At 50.1% G+C, this 23,386-nt stretch overlaps 10 protein-coding genes across 10 annotated transcripts; 6 read left to right on the top strand and 4 right to left on the bottom strand.

Moving 5' to 3' along the window:
- Positions 1-35: 35 nt before the first annotated feature.
- HO133_007241 (uncharacterized protein) lies at positions 36-752 on the bottom strand (the record flags this gene model as incomplete). The annotated part of the gene is made up of 1 exon (XM_037298134.1): positions 36-752. The coding sequence occupies one exon, from the start codon at positions 750-752 to the stop codon at positions 36-38; it is 717 nt and encodes a 238-aa protein (XP_037156769.1).
- Positions 753-1,223: 471 nt separating this feature from the next.
- On the top strand, positions 1,224-3,683 carry HO133_007240 (uncharacterized protein; the record flags this gene model as incomplete). The annotated part of the gene is made up of 2 exons (XM_037298133.1): positions 1,224-1,421; positions 1,476-3,683. 2 exons carry the CDS (start codon positions 1,224-1,226, stop codon positions 3,681-3,683), a joined length of 2,406 nt encoding a protein of 801 aa, XP_037156768.1.
- Positions 3,684-3,954: 271 nt separating this feature from the next.
- On the top strand, positions 3,955-4,726 carry HO133_007239 (uncharacterized protein; the record flags this gene model as incomplete). The annotated part of the gene is made up of 2 exons (XM_037298132.1): positions 3,955-4,013; positions 4,072-4,726. 2 exons carry the CDS (start codon positions 3,955-3,957, stop codon positions 4,724-4,726), a joined length of 714 nt encoding a protein of 237 aa, XP_037156767.1.
- A 292-nt stretch (positions 4,727-5,018) lies between these two features.
- On the bottom strand, positions 5,019-6,077 carry HO133_007238 (uncharacterized protein; the record flags this gene model as incomplete). Its single annotated transcript, XM_037298131.1, has 4 exons — positions 5,019-5,152; positions 5,207-5,255; positions 5,316-5,641; positions 5,984-6,077. The coding sequence occupies 4 exons, from the start codon at positions 6,075-6,077 to the stop codon at positions 5,019-5,021; spliced, it is 603 nt and encodes a 200-aa protein (XP_037156766.1).
- Positions 6,078-6,739: 662 nt separating this feature from the next.
- On the top strand, positions 6,740-8,212 carry HO133_007237 (uncharacterized protein; the record flags this gene model as incomplete). The annotated part of the gene is made up of 5 exons (XM_037298130.1): positions 6,740-6,827; positions 6,884-7,092; positions 7,158-7,320; positions 7,371-8,124; positions 8,182-8,212. The coding sequence occupies 5 exons, from the start codon at positions 6,740-6,742 to the stop codon at positions 8,210-8,212; spliced, it is 1,245 nt and encodes a 414-aa protein (XP_037156765.1).
- Positions 8,213-9,267: 1,055 nt separating this feature from the next.
- On the top strand, positions 9,268-10,408 carry HO133_007236 (uncharacterized protein; the record flags this gene model as incomplete). Its single annotated transcript, XM_037298129.1, has 2 exons — positions 9,268-9,456; positions 9,662-10,408. The coding sequence occupies 2 exons, from the start codon at positions 9,268-9,270 to the stop codon at positions 10,406-10,408; spliced, it is 936 nt and encodes a 311-aa protein (XP_037156764.1).
- A 332-nt stretch (positions 10,409-10,740) lies between these two features.
- On the bottom strand, positions 10,741-11,891 carry HO133_007235 (uncharacterized protein; the record flags this gene model as incomplete). The annotated part of the gene is made up of 3 exons (XM_037298128.1): positions 10,741-11,453; positions 11,584-11,817; positions 11,876-11,891. 3 exons carry the CDS (start codon positions 11,889-11,891, stop codon positions 10,741-10,743), a joined length of 963 nt encoding a protein of 320 aa, XP_037156763.1.
- Positions 11,892-12,632: 741 nt separating this feature from the next.
- HO133_007234 (uncharacterized protein) lies at positions 12,633-15,351 on the top strand (the record flags this gene model as incomplete). Its single annotated transcript, XM_037298127.1, has 4 exons — positions 12,633-13,363; positions 13,413-14,801; positions 14,860-15,288; positions 15,339-15,351. 4 exons carry the CDS (start codon positions 12,633-12,635, stop codon positions 15,349-15,351), a joined length of 2,562 nt encoding a protein of 853 aa, XP_037156762.1.
- Positions 15,352-17,241: 1,890 nt separating this feature from the next.
- HO133_007233 (uncharacterized protein) lies at positions 17,242-19,046 on the bottom strand (the record flags this gene model as incomplete). The annotated part of the gene is made up of 3 exons (XM_037298126.1): positions 17,242-17,808; positions 17,858-18,141; positions 18,194-19,046. 3 exons carry the CDS (start codon positions 19,044-19,046, stop codon positions 17,242-17,244), a joined length of 1,704 nt encoding a protein of 567 aa, XP_037156761.1.
- A 195-nt stretch (positions 19,047-19,241) lies between these two features.
- On the top strand, positions 19,242-22,795 carry HO133_007232 (uncharacterized protein; the record flags this gene model as incomplete). The annotated part of the gene is made up of 4 exons (XM_037298125.1): positions 19,242-19,336; positions 19,389-20,029; positions 20,080-21,971; positions 22,037-22,795. 4 exons carry the CDS (start codon positions 19,242-19,244, stop codon positions 22,793-22,795), a joined length of 3,387 nt encoding a protein of 1,128 aa, XP_037156760.1.
- Positions 22,796-23,386: the final 591 nt, after the last annotated feature.

The raw sequence follows: 23,386 nt of genomic DNA, 5'->3' as shown, positions 1-23,386 counted from the left end.
ATTTCAAAGTTCAACTTGTCCATTCCATGATCCCTTCAACCTCCATCCCCAACCGTGACAAACCGACACCACCTTCTCACCACCGTCTCAACTTCCACTGTTTTTCCAGCCCACATCCTGTCCTCCCCTCCAAATCGCACGCTCCCACTCAGAAGCGGCACTTGCTCCTTCCACGGATTGCCTACACTGTCAACACCCTCGTACTCAACTTCCCCACTCAATGCTGTCGACTCCGCCAGCACCAGTCTCTGCCCGTTAAGCTTCGCTGTCTCAACAGCCGCTCCAAGAGAGCGGGACAAGCCCTGTGCAGAGTGCTCGGCAGTTGAGCGGTGAAGAGTGGCGAAGCCCCAGACTGCCAGCATAGGATACTGGGACCCTGGCTTGGTAAAAGTGGAAGCAGTTGATGGAGACCCGATGCTTGAAATGCATGTTGCCAAATATGCTCGTAGATGAGGCAATGTAGGCGTGAATGCTAGATTGACAGATCTGGACATGGCTATGAGATGGATTGTTGGGACTAAGAGAGGGTGTAGAGCCGCATGGCTTGCGTCAAATGAAGGCTCATTGCTTGAATCTGTCGAGGGATCTCGTGGATGAGTGTAGTTGATACAAGCTTGTATTCCCTGGAGGAAAGCTTCGCGACTGGAGCAGATGATGAGAGTCGTCGGCGACGTGTGATGGCGTAGGATGAAATTGACGAAGTCTGTGCATAGCAGTGGCGCTAAAGCTATGGGGGTATGTGCAAAAGGCATCTTGAGGTTCTCTGCACGATCTTATGACCTATTACAGAGAGAAAGTATTGATTGAGGAAAAGACGCAATGTTTGTGTGATTTTGTCATGATGCTGGCTAGGTATGCCAGGTATTGAGGCAATTTGATCATCTGATACACTGCTCTTATGCTTGCTTACGACAGACATATACTTGTGATCTTTGAGCTCTGAATATTGGGCATCTTACCTTTCCAATATCAGCCAATGAGAGTCACTACTGACATTACTACCACCCGAAGGCTGCGAAGTCAGCAAACTAGCCCAAAGCGGCTTAGCTCAACTTCGCTAACCCGAAGGGGCTTAGTAATCTTGGCACGTCTGAGGGACTGAGGCATTGGATGTCGAAACATCAGATTCTGAAGGAGCGAAGCACTGGGGGAGATTTTCCCCAACAAGGCAGGCATGGAATCGATCTCAAGAGTATCATCGATGCTAGATACAGGTTTGGATCATGTACTCAATCATTCCAGCAGGGCTGATTCTGATTTCAGCACGTGAATTGACATTGGAGGCAGCACAGTCTGCTGGTTCTGCAAGGATTGTCAATTCTCGCCCCTCGAACAGGGATTTACCATTTGCTCAGACAAAGAAGCTGCTGGATAGCCGCAATGATAGAGAAATCTTGGAAGGCCTGCGGAAGGTCATCAGCGTATGATCTTTCGCCACCATTAGACGGGGACATGCTCTGATACTGGAAGTACAGATGATGTACCGTTCCAAACCCTGTCTTCCTTTCTTTTCGGCAGTAGTCAAAAATGTTGCCAGTCCAAACATTGAGATCAAAAAGCTCGTGTATATTTATCTCCTGCATTATGCAGAGTCAGAGCCGGACCTTGCATTGCTCTCCATTAATACGATACAGAAATCTCTAAGTGACCAGAGCCCCCAAGTCCGTGCAATGGCACTACGAGTCATGTCAGGCATCAAGGTGCCTGTCATCAGCCAGATAGTCTCTCTCGGAATTAAGAAAGGATGTGCGGACATGAGTCCTATTGTCCGGAAGGCCGCTGCTCTGGCAATACCAAAGTGCTATAGATTGGATCCCAATACTCTACCCCAGCTCCTCGATTACATATCAGTTCTGCTTGGAGACAAGCAATACTATGTGGTAGGACCTGCAGTCATTGCATTCCTGGAGGTTTGCCCGGACCGCATAGATCTCATTCACAAGCATTACAGAGGACTTGTCAGGAAGCTGGTTGACATGGACGAGTGGGGCCAACTTGCTACTTTGAGCCTTTTGACAGTCTATGCACGCAAGTGCTTTCCTGTGCGGACTAAGAAAGTGAAGAAGAATAAGAGCAAAGGGTTCTATGAGGACGAGGGCAGTGAGCATGAGGAAGACAACTCCGGAGAAGAAGTCCAAGTGCTGGACCTTGATCTAGAGCTTTTCCTCAAAGCCTGTAAGCCTCTATTGTCGAGTCGGAACTCTGCAGTCATTGTATCGACCGCCCGCTGCTCCCTCCATCTCGGTACCTCTGAGTATATCGACGCTGCGATTGGACCCCTGGTGGCCTTGTTGAGAAGCCCACAAGATATTCAGCATGTCGCAATGAACAACATCGTTGCCGTCTGCCTAGTCCGCCCTGAGTCATTTGTCAGATACGTGGGCCATTTCCTAGTGCGAGCCACAGATCCTCCCAATGTCTCACGCCTGAAGTTCGAAATTTTGACATTGATATTTCCGCACTGCGAGCCACACATTAGAGAGATGATTTGGAGCGAGTTGGAGCATTTCACCCGAGCTGCAGATGCTGCGTTAGTACAGGAGAGCGTGCGGGCTATTGGACGATGTGCCCAAAATGAGAGCACGGCTTCGACACGATGCTTACGACTTCTGCTAAACCAGCTTTCAAGCCAAGATGGAAACCTTGTGGCTGAGTCACTGACAGTAATCCGTCATCTGATCCAGCAAGATCCACAAGCGCACGTGCAAACCGTGATTAGGTTGGCGAAGAATTTGGATACTACGACAAACCCAGAAGCCAGAGCAAGCATTATATGGCTCGTCAGCGAGTTTTCAGGTTTGCCAGAAGAAGAAAACATCGCCCCCGACGTCCTCCGCATTCTTGTCAAAGGGTTCGCCGACGAATCCGAGGCAGCTAAATTGCAAATTGTTCTCCTAGCTGCCAAAGTCTATTTGCACTATCTCATCCGCACCACTCCAGCACAAACAGAAGAAGCACCAGGCATTCCATCAGCCCAAGTTGTCGAGTGTGCTTCACTTCATATTTCAGCCGCGGCTGAGGAGAATGGCTGGCAAGATCCTCACCCGCCGCCCTCAACCGACCAGCCGGGAGTAGAATCAGATCAAGACTCTCCTCATCCCATACCTCTTCTGTGGACCTACGTCCTGCATCTAACGCGCTATGATGTCTCCTACGACCTCCGAGATCGCACTCGTCTCTATCGTGCTCTCCTATCCAATCCTCAATCCACTCAACTAGCCTCCCTACTCCTGCTCGCCCCCAAGCCTGTTCCTCACACACCCTCTCCATCCGAAAATCGAAAAGGTCTGCTGATTGGCTCAAGTAGTCTTGTCATTGGTGTCGAAGCAGCTGGTGCAGACGGTATGATGGGATATGAGAGCTTGCCTGAGTGGGTTAAGGAAGGGGAGGAGCCGGATGCTAAGCTGAGGGATGAGGGTCTGGCAAAGGAGGTCTATGGGGAGAAGAAGGATGTGCCGGCGGCGAGGGAGTTGGATAAAGCGGTTGAGAAGAAAGGGTTGGGGAAGATCGGGGTTGGAGGGGCGAAGAATAAGACGTTTGATGATTGGCTAGATGAAGAAGAGGACAGTGAAGAGGGGAGTACGGAAGAGGAGACGGAGAGTGGGAGCGAGGAAGAGAGTAGTGAGGAGGAAGAGAGTGAGAGTGAGGGAGATGAGGAAGTGGATAGATTGGTCAAGCAATAGCACTGCCATCCTAGAGAGTTCTACTATGTCGCTGTCAGTCTTTGGAAGGCTAATTACACAATTTGAGCAAGTGGTTTGCTCTCTCGAATTGACTTGTTGACTTTTTGGTACAGAGGCGCAGGGCTCACTTCAGTTGCACTTGTAACTACTTCGAATGACAACATCGTGCCTTCCATCTTCTAACAACCCGCATACTCCACTTCCAAGATTCAGTATCTTCGCATCTACGTCCCGCAAACACATAAGTGCCGCTCACATAAGAGCAGCTATGATGTCGGCAAAGTCTGGCAATTCCACAGAACACGTAAATAAGAAGCCTCGCATCGACCGGTAAGTCGCTTTGCGGACACCCAAACTAGAGGAATCTAAATCAGCTGACTATTTTCAGCGACTCCTTCGACACCATGGTCGTGGTGAAGGTTGGCCGGGATGAGACGGTCTTCAGGATGCACAAGACCATCATCTGCAACGTCTCTCCCTTTTTCAAGGCAGCCTTCGAGGGCAACTTTGTGGAGGCTCAGGAGCAGGTCCTCGAGCTCCTTGACGAGAGTATCACCATGTTCAGGCATTTCCAGTTATGGGTGTACACAGATAGCATCATCACGAAAGGCGAGACAGCAACAGACATGACATGGGTCTCACTAGCTTGTCTTTACATCTTTGGAGAGATGTGCGGCATCCCGGATTTGCAGAATATGGCTATCGATGTCCTTATCGACAAGCATCAAATCTTCAGTCAGATACCCATCTCAATCATCCGCAAGGTCTACGATGACACACCTGCTACAGCGCCCCTGAGGAGACTACTAGTCGACTTAATGGCATGCAAGTTTCCCTTACTACCCGGCAGGCTCGCCGAGTGGATCAGAGAGCAGATTCCAAAAGACTTCCTTTTCGATCTAGCAGTTGCGCTACACGCGTTGAGAATTGGCATGAAAGTGGAGATCAAGGACTTCAAGGCTTGTCGCTCCGATTACCATGTCAAGTCACCAGTCTCGCCTCCAGCGCCAACCTCCGGAGGTGCAGCAAGCAAGCCGCTGTAGCACTGTCACTATCGTTCAGTGAGCTTACCGCCTTTCAACATCTTACATGATGTCTGACTTGCATTCTTAGCTCAGGAAAAGTCGACGTCGATGGAGACTTGCAAGGAGGGAGAATAAGGCGAGGGAGGAGGATCTGGAACGGCTCATGGGCGAGATAGCTAGAAGATTATATGGCACTATGCGGCGTGTTCTCTCATCATGTCATATCTGAAGATACCAGCACTGATCGTAGCAAAGTTTCATGCTCTGCAATTTCTACTCGGTAGTACTCATCAGTGCAATTCAACCATGCTCATTTCCATTCCTTCGTGATGTCGAATGACCATTCAAACTTCAAGTATTCATGACCATCGTCGTCTGCGAACTTCGACGCAGCCTCGTAATGGCCTCTGGCCAGCATGCCTGTCGGCGCCTCATCTGGCTCAACTGAAAATAGACCTGTCAGATGGAATGCACCAGATGATTGGTGCAGAGACGTACACTTTTTCTCATATACAGGCTTATCCTGCGTATTCGGCGCGAATGAGCCCTATCAATCAACCTGGTTAGCTTTCCATCCCTTTCCTACAGAAAATAAAAACACGCTCACAATCATCTCCTCATTCTTCGCAACCCTGATCCCTTTCCTCTTCGTAACCTGCAAATACTTCAATCCGCTCAGCACATCATGCTGCACAACGAAGTTTGCCTTCATGCGGAACTTGGCTCCTTCCTTGATGGTGAAAGGTTTCGATTTGAGCGCTTCGACGGAACCTGGGGCGGTCAGATCGATGGTGATGTCGGAGCGGCCTTCGACTTCGAGGGCGAGGGATTTGATGACGCAGCGACGCTGGTCTTTGGGGTCGACGTGGATGGCTGGGGATGAGGAGATGCCGAGGGAGGCTTTCCAGCGGTTGAGGGATTCGTCATTTTGGTCTGGGTGGGTCGATGTCAGGAGAAAGCTTCAAGGGACAGGGAAGACAAAGGGAACTTCAGCGGGACGTGTCGGGAATATTGCGAAGAGATGGGAGATGCTTGCAAGAGAAGAGAAGTGGGGTATGTTTGGGAGAGTATTCCCATATCGATGCGGCGAAGAAATTCTCGACATCATAGTGGGATAGTTGGCATCTCTTCAAGGGCATGAGATTATCCAACAGGATATACAGATCTTGTACAGACTTGATTCTTCTTAGGGAAGGCATTATGAATAACAGATTTGAAGGCAAAGGTGAGAGTGGATGGAAGGTCTGTCGTCGAAAATTAGCGATATGCACTTACCGAGCTTTGCATATTCTTCGACGGTCTTTTTCTCTCCGACCTTGAATCCTTCGGTGGTGGAGGCCTGGAGATCATCCTCGCCTTGGCTGGCCATGTTTATTGTAAAGACTGGAGATGTCAAGGGAGGGGTTGATGTTGTTGTTGTTTGTTGTTGTTGTTGTTGTTGTTGTTGTTGTTGAAGCTAGCTCGATTATTCGACAGCGCAGGCTGGCATATTGAAAGGTTCAGGAAGATTGGTGGGGTTTCGCTTCACTGATCCAATCATCGGACACGTACTCTATTCCGCTCTCCGCATATGTTGAAACACCATCATCAATGACCTCGACAGCAACATATTTTGTACTACATCCACTAAATATCCTCGGTTGAATCTCATCAATCTCCTGCTCACACACCCGTGACGTCGTTGTTTTTGCGACAGTGAAAGTCTAGCCAGCCACGAATTTGCTTCCAGCCACCCATTCCAACGCGGCCTCCTCCCCCAGATTTTCCCCCTAGGCTAGCCCGGAGCGAACTTGGCCTGAACGCAGAACAACACCTCACCCGCCCTTCACATTCTTCATCTCACAATTCATATACAGCATCACTGCGACAGCATCATATCGAGCGCGCCATTCCGTGTACAAGGAGCCACGCGATCAGTCAATTGGTAGAGCCCAGATTTCTTTCGACGCGCTTGGCACCCGCCCGAAAGCTTACCCTCGACGTCAGTACATCATCAACAACACTGATTGAAATTTTGGAGGTATAATCGCAATGTCGAATGTACAGATCAATGGAACCTCTGAGCGGGTACTGCCAAGCAAGCGCAATCCTCTTCTTGCGCCTGAAAAGACACAACCTCGTACGATCCTACCCAAAGTCCAATTCCGTCTTCATTGCTAATCCGCTCCAAAATAGACAGCGAACTCATCGCGAAGCGCAGGCTAGGACAGACGAATCTAGCTGTAAAACCTGGACAAGTCGGAACCTCCAATGCTACAAAGCCGGAAAACCTTGGACCTTTTGACTATGCACACCTCCGCGCTCCCCTACCACGTAGTCTGAAGGGATCCGAGATATTCGCACCTCATCAAAATCAGCCGACGCCCGAGGTTTACTTCCTCATGGTACGTGTGTCTGGACTGTCGTTGCGCCCGGAAGCCAACCGCTGACGATGTCATCGTGCCTCTAGAGACGTAGCACTGATGGCTATGTGAGTGCGACTGGAATGTTCAAGGCTGCCTTCCCATGGGCAAAGCATGCGGAGGAGAATGCAGAACGCGACTACGTCAAGAGCCTGCCATCGACGGCACAGGACGAGGTTGCAGGCAATGTTTGGGTCTCTGAATTATACGGTGCGTTGCTCCGATAGACCTTGCGTGATGAGCGACTGACAGCATTTCAGCAATCGAGCTTGCACAAGATTACGGGATAGTACCATGGATCCATGCTCTCCTAGACGAAGCCCCAATCTCTCAAGGCACAGACGACCCAGCAACGAAGGCCATCTCTCCCCCACCGAAATTCACGTTTACGGCAAATGACAGGACTCTCCTACCCCCTCCCAACGGAACAACTGCTCGCGCCTCAACACCAAAAGCAAGAGGTAGACCCAGAGGGACTTCTCCTGCGAAGAACGCAAGTCCCGGCAAACCATCTACGAAGAAGCCTAGAGCATCAAAGGCCGCAAAAGAGGCAGACGCCGCATCAGCGCGTGAGGCCAGCGCGTCTCTACAAGCTACCCTAGACCATACGGCGCCTGACGGTACGTCCACAGCAGAGCCAGAATCAGCAGACGGCGAGAAAGTCAAGATCCGTGTCGAGTCCAGCGTTGAAATCAAGGGTGACACTGAGAGAGGAGAGACTACCACTGTGAACATCGAAATGCCCACGGGATTTCCAGAATTACCATTGCCAGAACGTCCGGAGGAGATGATTGAAACAGCGAGAGCAATGGTAGAAGAGGCCAGGAAGGCAGATGGGGAGGGTAGCTCCTCAAAAGCGAAACGAAAGGCAGAGGAGATGGACGAGGAATCCGATGGATCTGCAGATAATGAACTTCAGCCCGCAAAGAAGGCTAGGCTCTTAGGGGAGGAATTGAAGAAGGAAAAAGTGAGGACGCGAGCCTTACTTGGAGTTGCGGCTACATTGGTGATCGGGTATGTGCCTATGAGACTATCTCGTCCAATATTGAATGTTGCTGATACCAGAAACAGAGCTATAATCCCACTTGTGCTGCCCGGCTGATCTGTCCAGCCTCAATAGATTGATTGCCCATTGATGGAATTCATTTGATTGGTATCGACAAGATTCAAGCATCGAGTGCCTACAGGCGTCGAGAAATCTCTTTCCCTTCTCATCATACCCTCTTGTACGCTCTACACTGTCAAATATCTTTTCTGGCAGGCGTTGGAGGAGCTTTCCTGTAGGACGGGAGATTTGAAACTTCCCCTAGGATTAGAAGCCGAAAGTAATATTGCCGACAGCTGTAGTCTGCACAATACGGAGAGACCCGTGTCTTACAAGCTGTTGTACTTTAATCCGATAGTCTTGAGGACTACATAAAAGGAAGAGGCACGTGACAGGGTCCCGGCGTCTATCAATCGCTCGTGGCTTTTGCCCTGCTTAGAACCCCCACTTTGCCACCACCACCATCGCACAAGCATCCTATCGATGTCAACGATGCACTCCCATCAACTGTGTTAACCCGCTTCACGTGCCTTACCAAGTTACAATGTGGAAGCACATGACATGCGACATGCGGGAGATATCGGAGTCCCATTCCTTTCGCCCATTGGCTAATCAGAGTCTTGCTCCAACTGCGCTATCCACCAACCGAGGGATAAAGTGGAACTCAAAGCGAACACTCGCATAGACCCCTCAAACGCTCTCGAGTCTCATCCCGCACCTTGAAAGCTTCCCCAGCTTTCGAACTACCTTACTCTCTGTCTTTCATGTTTCTATCTCCACACGTGATTTCTTTGTTTTCCTCATTATCGCCATCTCTTTGCATTCCCTAACAAGTCAACATGAGCGCTGCCGTCTCTGTCCGATTCTCTCCCTCTCGCCTCTGCATGCTAAGCAATGGCCCCTCAGCATCCTCGCTATCCTCCATAACAAGGCGCTCTTTCGCTTCCACACCCGCAAACCTAGCAACATGGGGATTTATAGGTCTTGGACGAATGGGTGAGCTTCACGCTTCCTTATCGCACGTGGAAGCCCCACCATGTCCTCGACAGCGTGCCCCAATTGAAGAATGAATTGTGCTTACAAATGGCTGCGTGCCCTTCTCAGGGTACCCAATGGCCAGAAACCTACGTGCAAAGATCCCGGCGAGCGATACTTTGATCATACATGACCGCAACAAAGAAGCTACGGCCAGTTTCATGCATGAAGTCGGCATTGCAAGGGACAGTCCAACCTCGAACAACCAAATGGGCCTTATGGGCATTGAGATTGCAAGCTCGCCGAGAGCAGTGGCTCAGAAGGCTGTACGTGACTTGTCTTCTAGTGTCACCATGCGTTTTCCTTATGATGAGCATGTTCCAACCTCAATGATCTAAGTTGGGGGCTCGCGTCATGCAGCCCTTTCCCTGATTCGAATTCCACATCAAAGCCAATCCTCTGACATCGTCAATCCCACACTCTCTTCTCGGCGGCCAAATGAAAGTCGCCAATTGCTCACTCATCGCGCAGGAAGTCATAGTCACCGTCCTCCCCGAGCCCTCCCATGTCAAAAACGTCTTCCACAACATCCTCAACCCACCTCTCCCACCACTCACGTCCTCCTCCGGCGCCTCTGAACGCCTCTTCATAGATTGCTCCACCATCGACCCCACCTCCTCCCGCGAAGTCGCCAACGCCGTCCACTGCACAGCTCAAGGTCGCTTTGTCGACGCTCCCATGTCCGGCGGCGTCGTAGGCGCACGGGCTGGCACTTTGACATTCATGTTGGGAGCCAGCAGTAGATCTGGAGGACTGGTGAAGAGGGTGACTCCAATATTGGCACTTATGGGCAGCAAAGTCCTTCACCTGGGCGAACAAGGTGCTGGGCTGTCAGGGAAACTAGCGAACAACTACCTCCTTGCCATCTCCAACATCGCAACCGCCGAAGCCATGAATCTCGGCCTGCGATGGGGCCTCGACCCGCACGTCCTTGGCGAACTGATCAACGGTAGCAGCGGCCGATGTTGGAGCAGCGAGATCAACAACCCAGTCCGCGGAATCAGCCCGGGAGCGCCAGCGGAGGAAGACTACGAAGGCGGTTTCGGGGTGGAATTGATGAAGAAAGACTTGAGGTTGGCGATGGAGGAGGCGATGAGGGTGGGTGCCAAGGTGGAGATGGGAGAAAGAGCAGGAGACGTGTATGAGGATGTCGAGGCTTCGGAGAAAGGGAAGGATTTTAGCGTTGTCTACAGGTGGTTGGGAGGCAAGATGGTGTAGTATATGGGGTTTCTCATGGCTATGTATTGGTCTCTCTGAACGAGGGGCTGCCATCTGAGAGGGAATAGGAACGGCAATTGTTTTATAGCTGGTCTGTTTTCGGCTGGAGCTTTGAGGGCTTTGCGAACCTTTGTAGATAGATTAAGCGATTCATGAGTTCATTCTCTCCTGTGTCTTGCTATCGAAACATCGTAGTACTTCATATAGCGTTAGAACAGAAAACGGCATATGGAATCTGCCTATCTACGATGCCTTTCCCGTCTATAACGATGACCAAATGAACATTTGATATGCCTCACATGATTCCAACGCTCTGATGCAACCTGGTATCATCAAAGGAAATACTCGACCACAACGCCTTGACCATCCTGATTCGGCTGATTCTGCTGCTCTCCCCTATGCAGATCATTCTCCGGCGCGGCATCAAAGACGTTGAAATACCTCTCTCCCTGATCGCTGACCTCGAGCACACTCGCCATGTTTCCGCATCTGTAGCAATAGTTCGGCGCGCTCCAGACTGTGCTCAGTCGATCTTCATAAAGGACTTGGTAGCCCTCTTGACAGAGCTGGTGCGCACGAAGGATGTGGTTCATCTTGTTGACGTCCAGGAACTTCTTCACCACCTGCGCTCCAAACGTATAGCCCGCGCCTCTCGGAGACAGCGAGAACTCATCCCTCTCCGGATCCGGATCACTCCACACCAAATCTGCCATTGGGCCCTCATGCGGTATCTCTCTAAAGCGATCGATAATCTTGATCTGATCGATACTATGTATACTCGGACTCAATCCGCCATGCACGCAAAATATTTGATTGTTGATCACCACAGAGAGGGTGAGGAAATCGAACATGTCGGTGAAGTAATGCCAGACGTTCGCGTTGCCGTATTTGCGGTTGCATTCGGTGTAAAAGCCATATGATTGTGTTACGCCGCGAGACTCGTGGTTGCCGCGGATTAAGTGCACGCGGGACGGGTAGCGCAATTTAAGGCAGACAAGGAGGGAGATTGTTTCGACGGAGAAGAGACCGCGGTCTACATAGTCGCCTAAACCGAAGAAGATATTAGCGACTCCGTTGCGGTAGCAAAGTGGCGAACGTCTTGTGGATTGAACGCAGAGACCAGCTCAAGAGATTTCGCTCTACTGAGCACGCGAGCACTCTTGGGTACAGCTCACCCAAGAAAAGATAATTGGTATCTGGACAGAAGCCTCCAATTTTGAATATCTCAATCATATCAAAGAACTGCCCATGTATATCTCCAACCACTGTGACTGGCGCTGCGATGTGTACAACATTGCTCTCTTTCATCAGAAGCTCCTTTGTTTTGGCGCATATTGCCTCTATGACAGAGTCGGCAAGCAATTCTTTCTTGTAGAGTCTTTCGATACATTCATCGAGATCGACACTTGCTAGAGCAGAGGGTTAGCAAGCCGTTTGTTGGTTAAAGAGCAACGGGTGGAGGCATACCTGGAAGACCGGGCATGTCTTTGCCTCCCAACCCAAACGGGGGCTCTCAGACCGCGTTGCTCTGCAGGATGGCTTTTCTTTGATCTAGCAGTGCGGAAGCCTGCTGTAAGATATATCTCAAAATCATCATGAGCTTTACTCCCTCACAACAGGAAACTGCATCGCATGATGGGAAAACATTAGACAGGCCTATGTGTACTTGATGTTGTACCTACTCCTCTCAGTCAAATTTTGACTTTTCGCGAGCGGAAGCTATCCGAAAAGCGTTAGCTATCTCGATATACGTACACCCTCTCAAATCGCTCTTTCCAACTTTCTTGTTTGAGACAACACTGCATCTTCCATGCAATCTGCAAACTCCCACAGTCTCTACCCTTTCCAAAGAAAATCGTTTTCTCGGAACCGTTTATCCGCCAAATCGTGTTAAGTCTGACGAGCAACTTAGGTTGTGCAGATACTCAGCGGCCTGTAGGAGTTCTCTTTGACCAGCTAGTCTCAGTCGGATCTTAAGATCTCATTCGCTGTCGGCTCTCTTCCCTTTTCTGAAACACGTATATGCATCACCCTTGTCAAGAACTCCTCTAAGAATTCTGGTCGTCAACTTCAGATTTACTTCCACCAGAAAATTAGTTCTGTTTGAAAACGTCAAGCCCCTACTCCTAGGTTTCTTGTCCCTACAAACGTCTTCATGATCTGAGGGCGAGTGTCCATATTGTGCTGGCGGCAGAAGCAAGAGTTCAAGTCATAATTGTCAAACATGGCTGCCACTCAGTGGCCGCAACAGTATCAGCAGTATCAACAGCTGCCTCAGCATTATCAGCAGCCTCAACAATACGCACAAGGCCAACAGTACCAGCAACCCCAGCAGTATCAGTATCAGCATAATCCGCAATATCAGGCACAGCAATACCAACAACCTCAGCCCACTCAGCAGTATCAGCTACCGCCGAATTCTCAGCCTATGCAACAATATCAGCAAAACCCACCACAAGGCTACCCTGTGCAGCAGTATCAGCAGAACCAACAACATCAAGCACAGCGACATCAGCAACCACAGCAAGGTCAACCGAGACAGCAGTATCCGCAAGTTCAACAAGGCCCGTCAGCGCAACAGTATGCGCAATCTCAACAAAGCCAGCCAGCGCAACAATACCCGCAGCAGCAGTCTCATCAACCTCAACAAGGACAAAATGGCTACCATCATCAATATGCACCGCAGCATTACCAATCACGACAGTACGCACCCCAGCTGCAAGGTTCTCCTCCCCAGCATGACTCCTCTCCTGTTCATAGTTCACCTCAGCATCCAGTTGTTTCTCAGCATTTCGGTACTTCTCAGCACGGGCCTTACCAGCAAGCGTGCCAGCCGCAACCTAATCCTGCCCATGGACAGAGTCCCGCTCATGCAGCACCTCAGCCATGCTTCAATTGTGGCAACTCGGGTCACTTCGCGATGGACTGCCCGGAACCGATACGTGAGGTTCCAGCGTAAGTTTCATACTTGGCTTCTTTGCGATGTTTCTAATGCCAAGTGTAGAGGAAAGTTAAACCCGCAAGCCTTTCAAAATCCATTGAGAAAATCCAAAAATGGTGGTACTGTGGCCACCCAACACCAATACACGCCACATCCCGGTCATACACAAGTCTCGCCAAAAGGGTACCCACCACCCCCTCATGGGCAAATGGAGTATCCCCAACATCATCAGTATCAACAAGCGTATAGTCCTGCCACTCCGCTTTCGGCGCACTCACCAGCTCAAGCGCAATACTATCAGCAATGGCAACAGTACTACCAATCTCAACAAGCTTATCAGCAAGGCAACCAGCACCACCAAGTGTCACCGCATCACCAACAGCCATATATGGCTCCACATGGTCAAGTTACGGGATATCCAAACGGTTCTCAGACGCCCAGCCAGGCGTCTGTCCAAGCCTCGCAATACACTGGCGGCTCCCAGATGTACCAATCACAATTCACGCCAGCTTCAGCTACTTCTGTCCAATCTAATCAACAGTCTTTTGGCGCTGAGGCCACGGCCCAGCCAGACCAGCGAATGGAATCCTCCGCATCTATGAAGTCCCAGTCTACCCCACCAAGCTCAGACCAAGCTCAGGTCCTAGACTATGATTTTGAAGACGATGACTTGGACTCTCTTGACATACCCGATTTACCACAATCCAGGTTACATTTCACCAATGCATCACAACAATCTGTCTATCTTATCAGTCAACCTCTACCAGGGAACTTTATTGTTGCGGACGCTCTAGCACCGTTTCCGCAGCCAGCACCTCAAGATAAAGGCTATTGCAAGTCAAAGTACCAATACGATGGAAGTCTCGAAGCCTGCCTTGAGCAATCCAAAGATTCAAAGTACTGGGACAAAGAACACGCAGATGATATCGCTTTCTCTGATCTCCCAGCTGACGGTAAGGTTGTTCCTGTTGGCGAAATCCTGCTGAAGATCAGGCAACGTCGCGCGCATCCAGGATCAAGCGATGAATTGAACAGAGATTCTCGCAGTCGGTCGCGAACAATTTCCATGAACCAGGATTCGCTCGAGGTAAAAAACACGCTAGACAGGATGGAGCGTGAACTGGCAGAGACCAAAGCGAGGCTTCAAGAAAAGCTTGAAAAGGGGAAGCCGGCAAATCCAGTGCACGCATCCCCACTACAGTCGGTGAAGCCGGAGCAGCATCCGCTTGGGGATCACGAGGTTAAAGAAGAATACCATACACCCCCAGAACCTGCGACCTTTGGGCAACCAATAAAATCCGAACAGGACCCTGAGGATGTTCTCGCAGCTTTAGGTGTGACTGGAGCACCGAAGCCAGTCACAGCAACTACTTGGCCAGATCAATACATTGGACATGGCTCACCTAATGATACGCATGTGTCACGTAGTAGAAGCTCGTCGAGAGCAGATATGTGGGTTCATGTTCCATATATCACGCGGTGACCGGCGATCCTGCTGACCTGCTTCCAGTCTTGGTGGAGACCAGCATCAAAAACAGTCCGACCCTAGTCAAGTACCCCCAGAGCACCAAACCAATGGTTCAATTTCCTATAACCAACACTTCGGACCTCTTCCGCCGCCGCCAATGCCTTTCAGACAGCAACCGCATCCAGATGGAACTGATGGCAGCCCACTGTCTGCTGGACTCGCCAACGTTAATCCCTTTGGCTACAGCACTAACGGTGTAGATCACAGCAACGGTAATGGCAATGGGTTCTTCACCCCGCCGACAGATGGACAAGCTCTTTCACCCACTGAATTACGCTCAGAGAAGTCGCTGAGCCGCAAACGACATCGAGATTCCTCCTCTGATGAGGAAGACGCTCCGAAAAGACGCCAAGAAGACGACTATACGCCGAAGCTCAAGAAGCGTCAACCCAAAGTCGCCGAGGCGTACAGGTGAGTAAGATCCTTCCTTGTGTCCCAGCCAATTCCTGATGCCGTTTCAGTCGCCGCTGGTAGGTGCCTTTTGAGTTACGATACTCTGGGCATCTTTTTCACCATCTTGTTCAGCTCCAAACAATTAAAATGCATAGCGTGGCGCTCAAGCACGGGCCTTGTTGTATTTCCGATACTCTCAATTGTGTTGGAAATTTGTACTTTGAAAGACTTCATTTCTCTAGCAGCACTCAAATATTTCGTGCAGAGGCTGGCAATAATTAGGGTTGGTCAAAACCATGATCATAAAGTTTCAAGCATGCCGCATCTCGAATTTGGCGCAAGACGCTACTTTTAGAAAGAATATTGTGCTACTAAGCTGGTTTTGCTTTGCACATTTACGAGTCTAGCATTTCTTGAATGACATGGTCTGCCCGCGTTTACTAGTATGCTATTCAAGCAGAAGTCAGGGAAGTAAGGGAAGTAGGCACAGGATTGAAACGTTGACAGGATCTAGCAGTGAGGTCTGAGCTCAGCGACGAGAAGAACCAAAACTCGTTAAGGTATCGTAAGCCGTAGTTTTTGGAAGCTTGTGTCAAGGTAGCATGATAACTGCCTTTTCTTCGCTGCAGCGTGGCCCTTCGCACCCATGCTATCAAATGCTAACAATGACGAGTTCTATGACTTTCTACTAAATACTGCATCCTTGAAGTTTGTTGTCCCTGCGATCAAAGCATCTTGTGGCCATATGTAAATTGTTGGTGTCATCGTTTTGTAATCTACCGTGAAGTATTGTATGTTTCAACGCTTGCCCTACATGAGATTTGAAATCGTTGGGTCTGCTCTAGGGCTAGAATGCTACCATGGTTTGCAAACGTTCCTGCATTGCATTCTACTTGATTAACTTATCTTGTAACACCTGTCGTAGAAGTTACCGTGGACCTCCATGCGGTGAGTGAGATAGGTTCACAACGGCGCCAAGCCATTGCCGAACCATCCCCTTGCCCAGCATGCATCCGCGCAGGGTCTCCCGACAACCACACAGGGTTGTCGGTCAGACCCAGGTTGGCCTGCTACCTGTCACAAAGCAGAGCAAATGTCCATCAAGTCTTCCACTATACGTGGGGACTTGAAGGGCGCCTACCGAAAGGGGCTGCGATCCGATCTCGATTTCCAATAGCAGGCCGGTGTGCCTGCTCTGGAGTTCACCTTTTGGCAATCGAGCTGGGCGGCCTCGTGCTTGTGGGTTTGATGGAGATATGCCGGCGGAGACCTGAGCACAAGGGCGTGAGGGATTTGACCGGACGGGAGGGCAAGGGTCGGACCACGAGGTTCGATTCGCTTCGTGATGGATGATGGTCCGCCACCGAGTTGGCTGTGTACTTCACCGATATTCTTGTTGTTACGGAGGACTATTTGGGAGATTGGGCAAGTTCATGTCCTTTCTTCGAAAAGGTTGATTTGGTGTCGTGGCGGAGGACAGGAAGAAGACGGAAAGGACAACGGCCGCTTCCCGGGTGAGGAGGAGATTCGGCTTGCACAGAATTGGGTGTATTGGGGGATAAAGCTGTACAGCATATGATCCTCGCTTTTGTTAGATATGTGGGGTATGTGAAATGGTAATTGAATTCTTTGGGCGGTTAGAGGACGTAGTTTTGACGCATATCTATTTGGAGTTTGGGGAAGTTCTAGTAGGGAAATGCCTGGGGCATCAACTGTAAACTTTACTTGGTCTACAGCCTGCGAATCTGCCTGGTCGAGCATCTGTCGACTATGTGGGTGGCGTGATGTCGATGATTTAATTTGAACGTCCGTTGCTTTTGTAATACGCCCCGAGGGTTGTTCGCAACGCTATGTAGGGTATATCGAGAGACAACTCCGTTAGACCTTTCGCTATGCATGATATTTCCTCTCGCTATATTTGAAGATTCCCAGTCGCTATGCTTTAATCACCTACTTTTTTACTCACCATCCTCAACTACTGCCCGAACTGTGACCTCGGGGTGCTGCCACCATCTCAAACGTGTCATATACGGGGTCGATGCCTCGACCAGCCCTGTTTTCAGCGACGCGATATTTGTAGTATATGTGATGACGATCGCCGGGAAGGAGGAACGAGTGCTTGGCCCATTTCGGGTCATTGAGGAATTTCTGCTTCATATGGCCTTCGTAGAAGGCTTGCTCAGTTACTGGGTGGATGCAGATTGCCCTGACAATGCGTTCGATACGTCTCTCAGCAACGCAGTCATCAGGGCGGATCGCACCTTCGGGCAAGGTTTCATACTCTTCCTCATCTTCTTCGTCGCTGTCTTCGTCATCGGTGTCGTCAATGACCTCCATCTTACCGTCACTATCTTCAGATTCGAGGAATGACTCCTCTACCTGTGCCATGACTTTTTGACCCTGTTTGATTGGATCGATGCGAGGGCAACTGATGGCGTCGAGGTATTGCTCATTGGTCATCTCGGAGACTAGCTGAGGGGCGTTTTCAGGGTCTTGGTATACCAGGGCATCGTTGTAGATTTTGTATGACTCGGGTTCCTGTAAAGTGTTGGTTTGATCTAACATAGTGGTTGTTCATATAGCTTACATCCTGGTCAACCCAAGCCAAACGCTGCCACGGCTCATCTCTCATATCGCGTAGGAGCTTGGCGGTTGCTCTCATTCCCCCATACATATCCTCCTCGCTACCTTCGGTCGATTTGACAGCCATATTGACAGCCCTGGCTTCGGGTTCTTGCTCAACATTATCGCGATTGTCCGGACCTCGCTCTGTTCGAAATGCGGTCTTCTTTGCCTCGTTGATAGCATCAAGATGGACGAACTGGGGCCGTAACTGGACAATTGCATCCATTTTCGTCCAAGTGCAGATGTCTGTGCGATATTTAGTAGGAAAGTTTGTGGTGATCGGAGCTGATGTGCTCACCGTCTTTGAAAGTCGCTGCCATATAGATTGGGTCACCGTTCTTGAACGGATAGATCTGACCGCCCAAAGTAATTTTGTTCATCACATGGCCCTTGTTGTTGGCATCATCAAAATTTTCCAAGAGCTTTTCGTGCGAGGGCCCTTCTGGTGCGGGTGCCCGGCGGTCGCTCTTTGATATTGCCTTTGGACCGATTCCCAAACCACCACCAAGACTATACGATCCTCCTTCCTGTAGCAACCGACTTTTGCGCATAGCCTCTCCGTACTCGACACCTCTCTCCTTGTCGTAATTTACGTGAATGTTCACTGGGATCTCGACCTCGACAAGACCGCATTTAGGTTTGATGCGGATTTCCAAAGGCTTATTACCAGACGTTGCACGATATTCTTGACCAACCTCTCGGTTGGGATACTGCATCAACATGGCACGTTTGCCCGTTGGCTTGTTGATGAACAAGCGGTATTTAGCCACGACTTTGCCTAATCTATGGCTCTTCTCCCTCATTGATTTGATGTAAGCTTCGTTAATGGCCGTAGGATCATGGTTAGGATGGTTGGAATAGAACCCAACGCGCTGCCAGATCTCACGGTGCGCCTCCTTGATACGGTCGTCTGGGGGGGAGACTGGCTCGCCCTCGACGGCAGTATGGCAAGCTCGAGCCGCTCGAAGCTGTTCTTTTATACTGTTAAAGGACGCTTTTGGTAGCGGTGGATTAGGCTGGTGGGGTGCTGAGCCCTTGGGATATGTCACTTCTTCGAGAGGTAGCTGCACATTTTGCGCGAGAGAGTCTGCTCGCGCAGCCTGGTTGAGCTTGGTCTCAACGATAGCAGACTTTTTCTTGCCGCGAGGCATGGTCGCTGCTGTAGGAAGATGACTTTGAATCTGGCAGATATTTGCAGGCAAAATGATATTACGCGTTTACAAACTGCCGTCATTCCCCGCGTTTATGCAGGCTTATCGCCTAGCGCCGCTGTTATCGGTAAGCGCGAGCTTGCTTCTCTTAAGTATTGCTGACCAGTCCCTTGAACGGTATCGCTCCCTGCAATCATGGCATATCTTGCTCCTATACATCGTGGGACTAGCGTGCAGCATGCAATAAAGCTCCATATATTGTCTGCAGATGAGGAATCACTGGTTTTAGCGTGAGTTCGCCTTCGATGTTAAGGATGACGCTCGGCGTTGACTGTGCATTAGCAAAGCCAACCGGCTCGAAATCTACAATCAGACCCCAGATGGCTTGGTGCTGGCTCATACAAGAAGCCTGTATGGCAAGGTCACAATGTTGGAGACGCTACGTCCGGCCAATGCCTCAACCGAACACCTCTTCGTTGGTACAGATCGATATATGTACTTTACGGTCTCCTGGGACTCAGAGGCGCGGCAATTACGTACGGAGAAGAGCTATCAAGATCAAGCTGAGAAGACTGCAAGAGACTCTCAGACCGAAGATCGGTGCCTGATAGACCCTACCAGAAGATTCATGGCGCTTCTGCTCTACGATGGCATCGTCACTATATTACCCATACACCAGCAGGGCAGCAAGAAGGGCACAGGCGAACCTGGAACTCTGGGCGATGCTGTACCGGCAAGAATCTCCGACTTATTTGTTCGATCTTCAACTTTTCTGCACCCTCGACAAGAAGATGCCGAACAGCTGAAATTCGCCTTTCTCTACGAAGACAACCAGCAAAGAGTGTGCTTGAATGTTAGAAATTTGGAATATTCTGCCAGCGGCAGTGGGGAACCAGGTAGCGCAGACCTTGAGAAAATTGTTAGCACACGGGACGATTTAGAGCTTGGGGCTAGCCATCTCATAGCCGTGCCTGCCCCAGCTTGTATGCCACGTCCAGTACTTGCAGTCGCTCACCTACTTACATAATGACAGATGGCCTGCTCATCCTTGCTGAAACTTCAATAACGTATCTAGACGATGTCAATGGGGAAGTTCTGAGCAATGCTTTGGAGGAAGCAAGGCAATTTGTGGCTTGGGCACAGGTTGACAATCAGCGTTGGCTTATAGCAGATGACTCTGGGAAACTTTACCTCCTTATGCTTCTACTGGAGAATGAAGGCGATGTCACAGGCTGGAAGCTTGATGCGATTGGACAGACATCACGGGCCTCCGTACTTGTCTATTTAGACGGGGGATATATGTTCGTCGGATCCCATCAAGGGGACTCACAGGTTGTCAAAATTCAAGAGCAAGGCATCGAGGTAGTACAGACGATCTCGAACATCGCGCCTGTCCTGGATTTCACTATCATGGACATGGGCAATCGGTCAGGCGAAGGACAGACCAATGAATACTCCTCGGGGCAAGCTCGTATCGTCACCGGATCGGGAGCTTTTCAAGATGGTAGCCTCCGAAGTGTCCGTAGTGGAGTTGGCTTAGAAGAGCAGGGTTTGCTGGGAGAGATGGATCATGCCACGGATCTCTTCTCATTGAGGTCAGGCGATGCAAGCGCTAGTGTAGATCTACTCGTGGTGTCCTTCGTTGGCGAGACAAGGCTATTTCAGTTCCAAGCAGATGGAGAGGTGGAGGAAAAAGCGGAATACAAGAGCTTATCATTGTCAGAAGGCACTCTACTTGCTGCAGATCTTTCAAATGGCCGGCTGCTCCAAGTCACTGCATCGTCGGCTCGCTTGATTGAGTCAGAAAATGGTATGGTTATCTCCGAGTGGTCCTCGACCGATGGCCATCCAATCACGGCCGCGTCAGCAAATGATCAGAACCTTGTGCTGTCAGTCAATGGTCTGGAAGCCCTTGTACTGGATCTGAGGGAAGACTTAAAGGTCTGCGCAAGAAGACAATTCACAGAGGAGGGTCAAATTGCTTGCATCCACGTCTCGCATGTCTCGTCGGAGATCTGCATAGCAGGCTTCTGGCAGAGTGCCGCCGTTGCTATTTTCAAGATTGATACTCTCGAAACACTGCAGAAAGTCATTGTCAGCGATGAGACAGTCTCAGTACCGCGCTCTATCCTACTTGTCCAGATTCTCCCAGAACAGCCACCTACGCTGTTCATCGCCATGGCCAATGGCGAAGTCATCACCTTTTCCACCAATCTCACCACCTTCGCACTCTCCTCGAAGAAAGTCACCGTACTTGGGACTCAGCAAGCAAGCTTCCAGGCTCTCCCAAGAAGTGATGGCTTGTCAAATGTCTTTGCAACGTGCGAGCATCCAAGTCTGATCTATGGCTCTGAGGGCCGTATTGTGTATTCTGCCGTCACAGCTGAAAAAGCGTCGTGCATCTGCTCTTTTAATTCCGAGGCTTACCCTGGTGCCATCGCCATAGCTACACCCGAAGACGTCAGGATCGCGCTTGTGGATACAGAGCGCACAACACACGTTCAGACTCTACCTGTCGGAGAGACTGTACGAAGAATGGCATACTCACCCAAGCTGAAAGCCTTTGGCATAGGAACAATACACAGATCATTGCGTCAGTCACGAGAATTTATCAAGAGTCACTTCAAGCTCGCAGATGAGGTCCTCTTTAAAGAGCTCGACACTTACGCTCTCAACGAAGAAGAGTTGGTGGAAAGCGTTATCAGAGCCGACATTCGCGAAGATTCTGGCGAGCTAGTCGAACGCTTCATTGTTGGGACTGCATATCTGGATGACGAAGAGCCAGACTCAATACGCGGCAGAATCATTGTGTTTGCTGTCACTTCTGAACGAACCCTCAAAGTCATCACCGAACTGCCTGTCAGAGGCGCCTGCAGAGCCCTCGGCGTAATCTCAGGCAACATTGTCGCGGCGCTCGTGAAGACAGTACGGCGATCCGCCTTCTTCCTATTTCACTCTGTTGCAGACACAACAGCTAACGTACCTTCTAGGTTGTGGTATATTCCCTCGAAAATTCTCATCTCCACAAACGTGCCACCTACCGCACCTCTACCGCCCCCATCGATATCTCCGTTCACGGCTCCCAGATCGCGATCGCTGATCTCATGAAATCCTTGTCCGTCACCACCTACACTCCCGGTTCGGTAGGACTCGAGGACACCCTCACAGAAACGGCCCGCCACTACCAGACAGCTTGGAGCACCGCTGTCGCTCATGTTGGTGAAGACACTTGGCTCGAAGCTGATGCTGAAGGCAATCTTATGGTGCTACATCAGAATGTCGGCGGTGTGACGAGTGATGACAGGCGAAGGTTGGAGGTTACCAGTGAGCTGAGGTTGGGGGAGATGGTTAATAGGATCCGGAGTTTTGAAGTCAGCGAAACCGATACTCGTACCCCTGCGCCCGTGGTACCGAAAGCGTTTATGGGTACCGTGGAAGGCAGTATCTACCTCTTTGGCCTCATTGCCCCAACACACCGCGATCTCCTCATGCGCTTGCAAGCTGCGCTGGCGCCCATGGTGAATAGTTTGGGGGACGTTCCGTTCAATGCATATAGAGGGCTTAGAAATCAAGTCAGAGAAGCAGAAGAGCCTTATCGGTTTGTGGACGGGGAGTTGATTGAGGGCTTTTTGGACTTAGGGGAAAGGGTGCAAGAAAGTGTTGTAGGGGGTCTGGGGGAGGTGGGGGTGAAAGCGGGCGGAGTTGAGGGCGTAAGAGAGCTGGTAGAGGGATTAAGGAGATTGCATTGAGAGCTTTCTATTTAATTTCTCATGAAACCCAACAATGTGACAGTTGAATATCAAAGCAATCAATTGAGATCGTGACTAAGAGAACCCTTTCCCTTCCGCCCTACCCGAAAAAGAAAAATGCAAAAAACAAACCAAAACAAATAGATGTTCAGGACATTCATACCCGGGCAAGAGTTGAGTAAGGACTCTAAAGTGTTTTTGATCCTTTAGCGACTCACATATTGGAACGAACCCGAAGAGAAGAGATTGCACGCAAAACCCATGTAGCGCATGTCATTAAGGCACTTAAAACCAAAACTAGTCACGCAAATATCAAAGTCGTAGTTCTGTATGTCTGTGCTTGTTGTGGAGGCTCAACAACCCAATGCTGACTCAAATAACAATGGCCAGGGGTCGACTATTAACCCTCGGTTGCAATCTTGATTTTTAATTTTTGAAGATTATAGATCATTTTAGTAAATCCCTTTTTCATCGAGCAGTTTGGCCTAGTGGTTTACACTGGAATACCCAAGTTAATCTGATGAGGCCTTACTCGTCAACCGTTGGCCCAGTACAGTATTGCCACTAACGTCAGCTCGAGGGTTTGCATCC

This window comes from Letharia lupina (genome assembly GCF_014066315.1).
Source record: "Letharia lupina isolate WasteWater1 chromosome Unknown contig_3, whole genome shotgun sequence".
NCBI classification, from domain to species: Eukaryota; Fungi; Ascomycota; class Lecanoromycetes; order Lecanorales; family Parmeliaceae; genus Letharia; species Letharia lupina.
The sequence above is the reverse complement of the archived record's forward strand: the minus strand, read 5'-3'. Positions and strand labels throughout refer to the sequence as shown.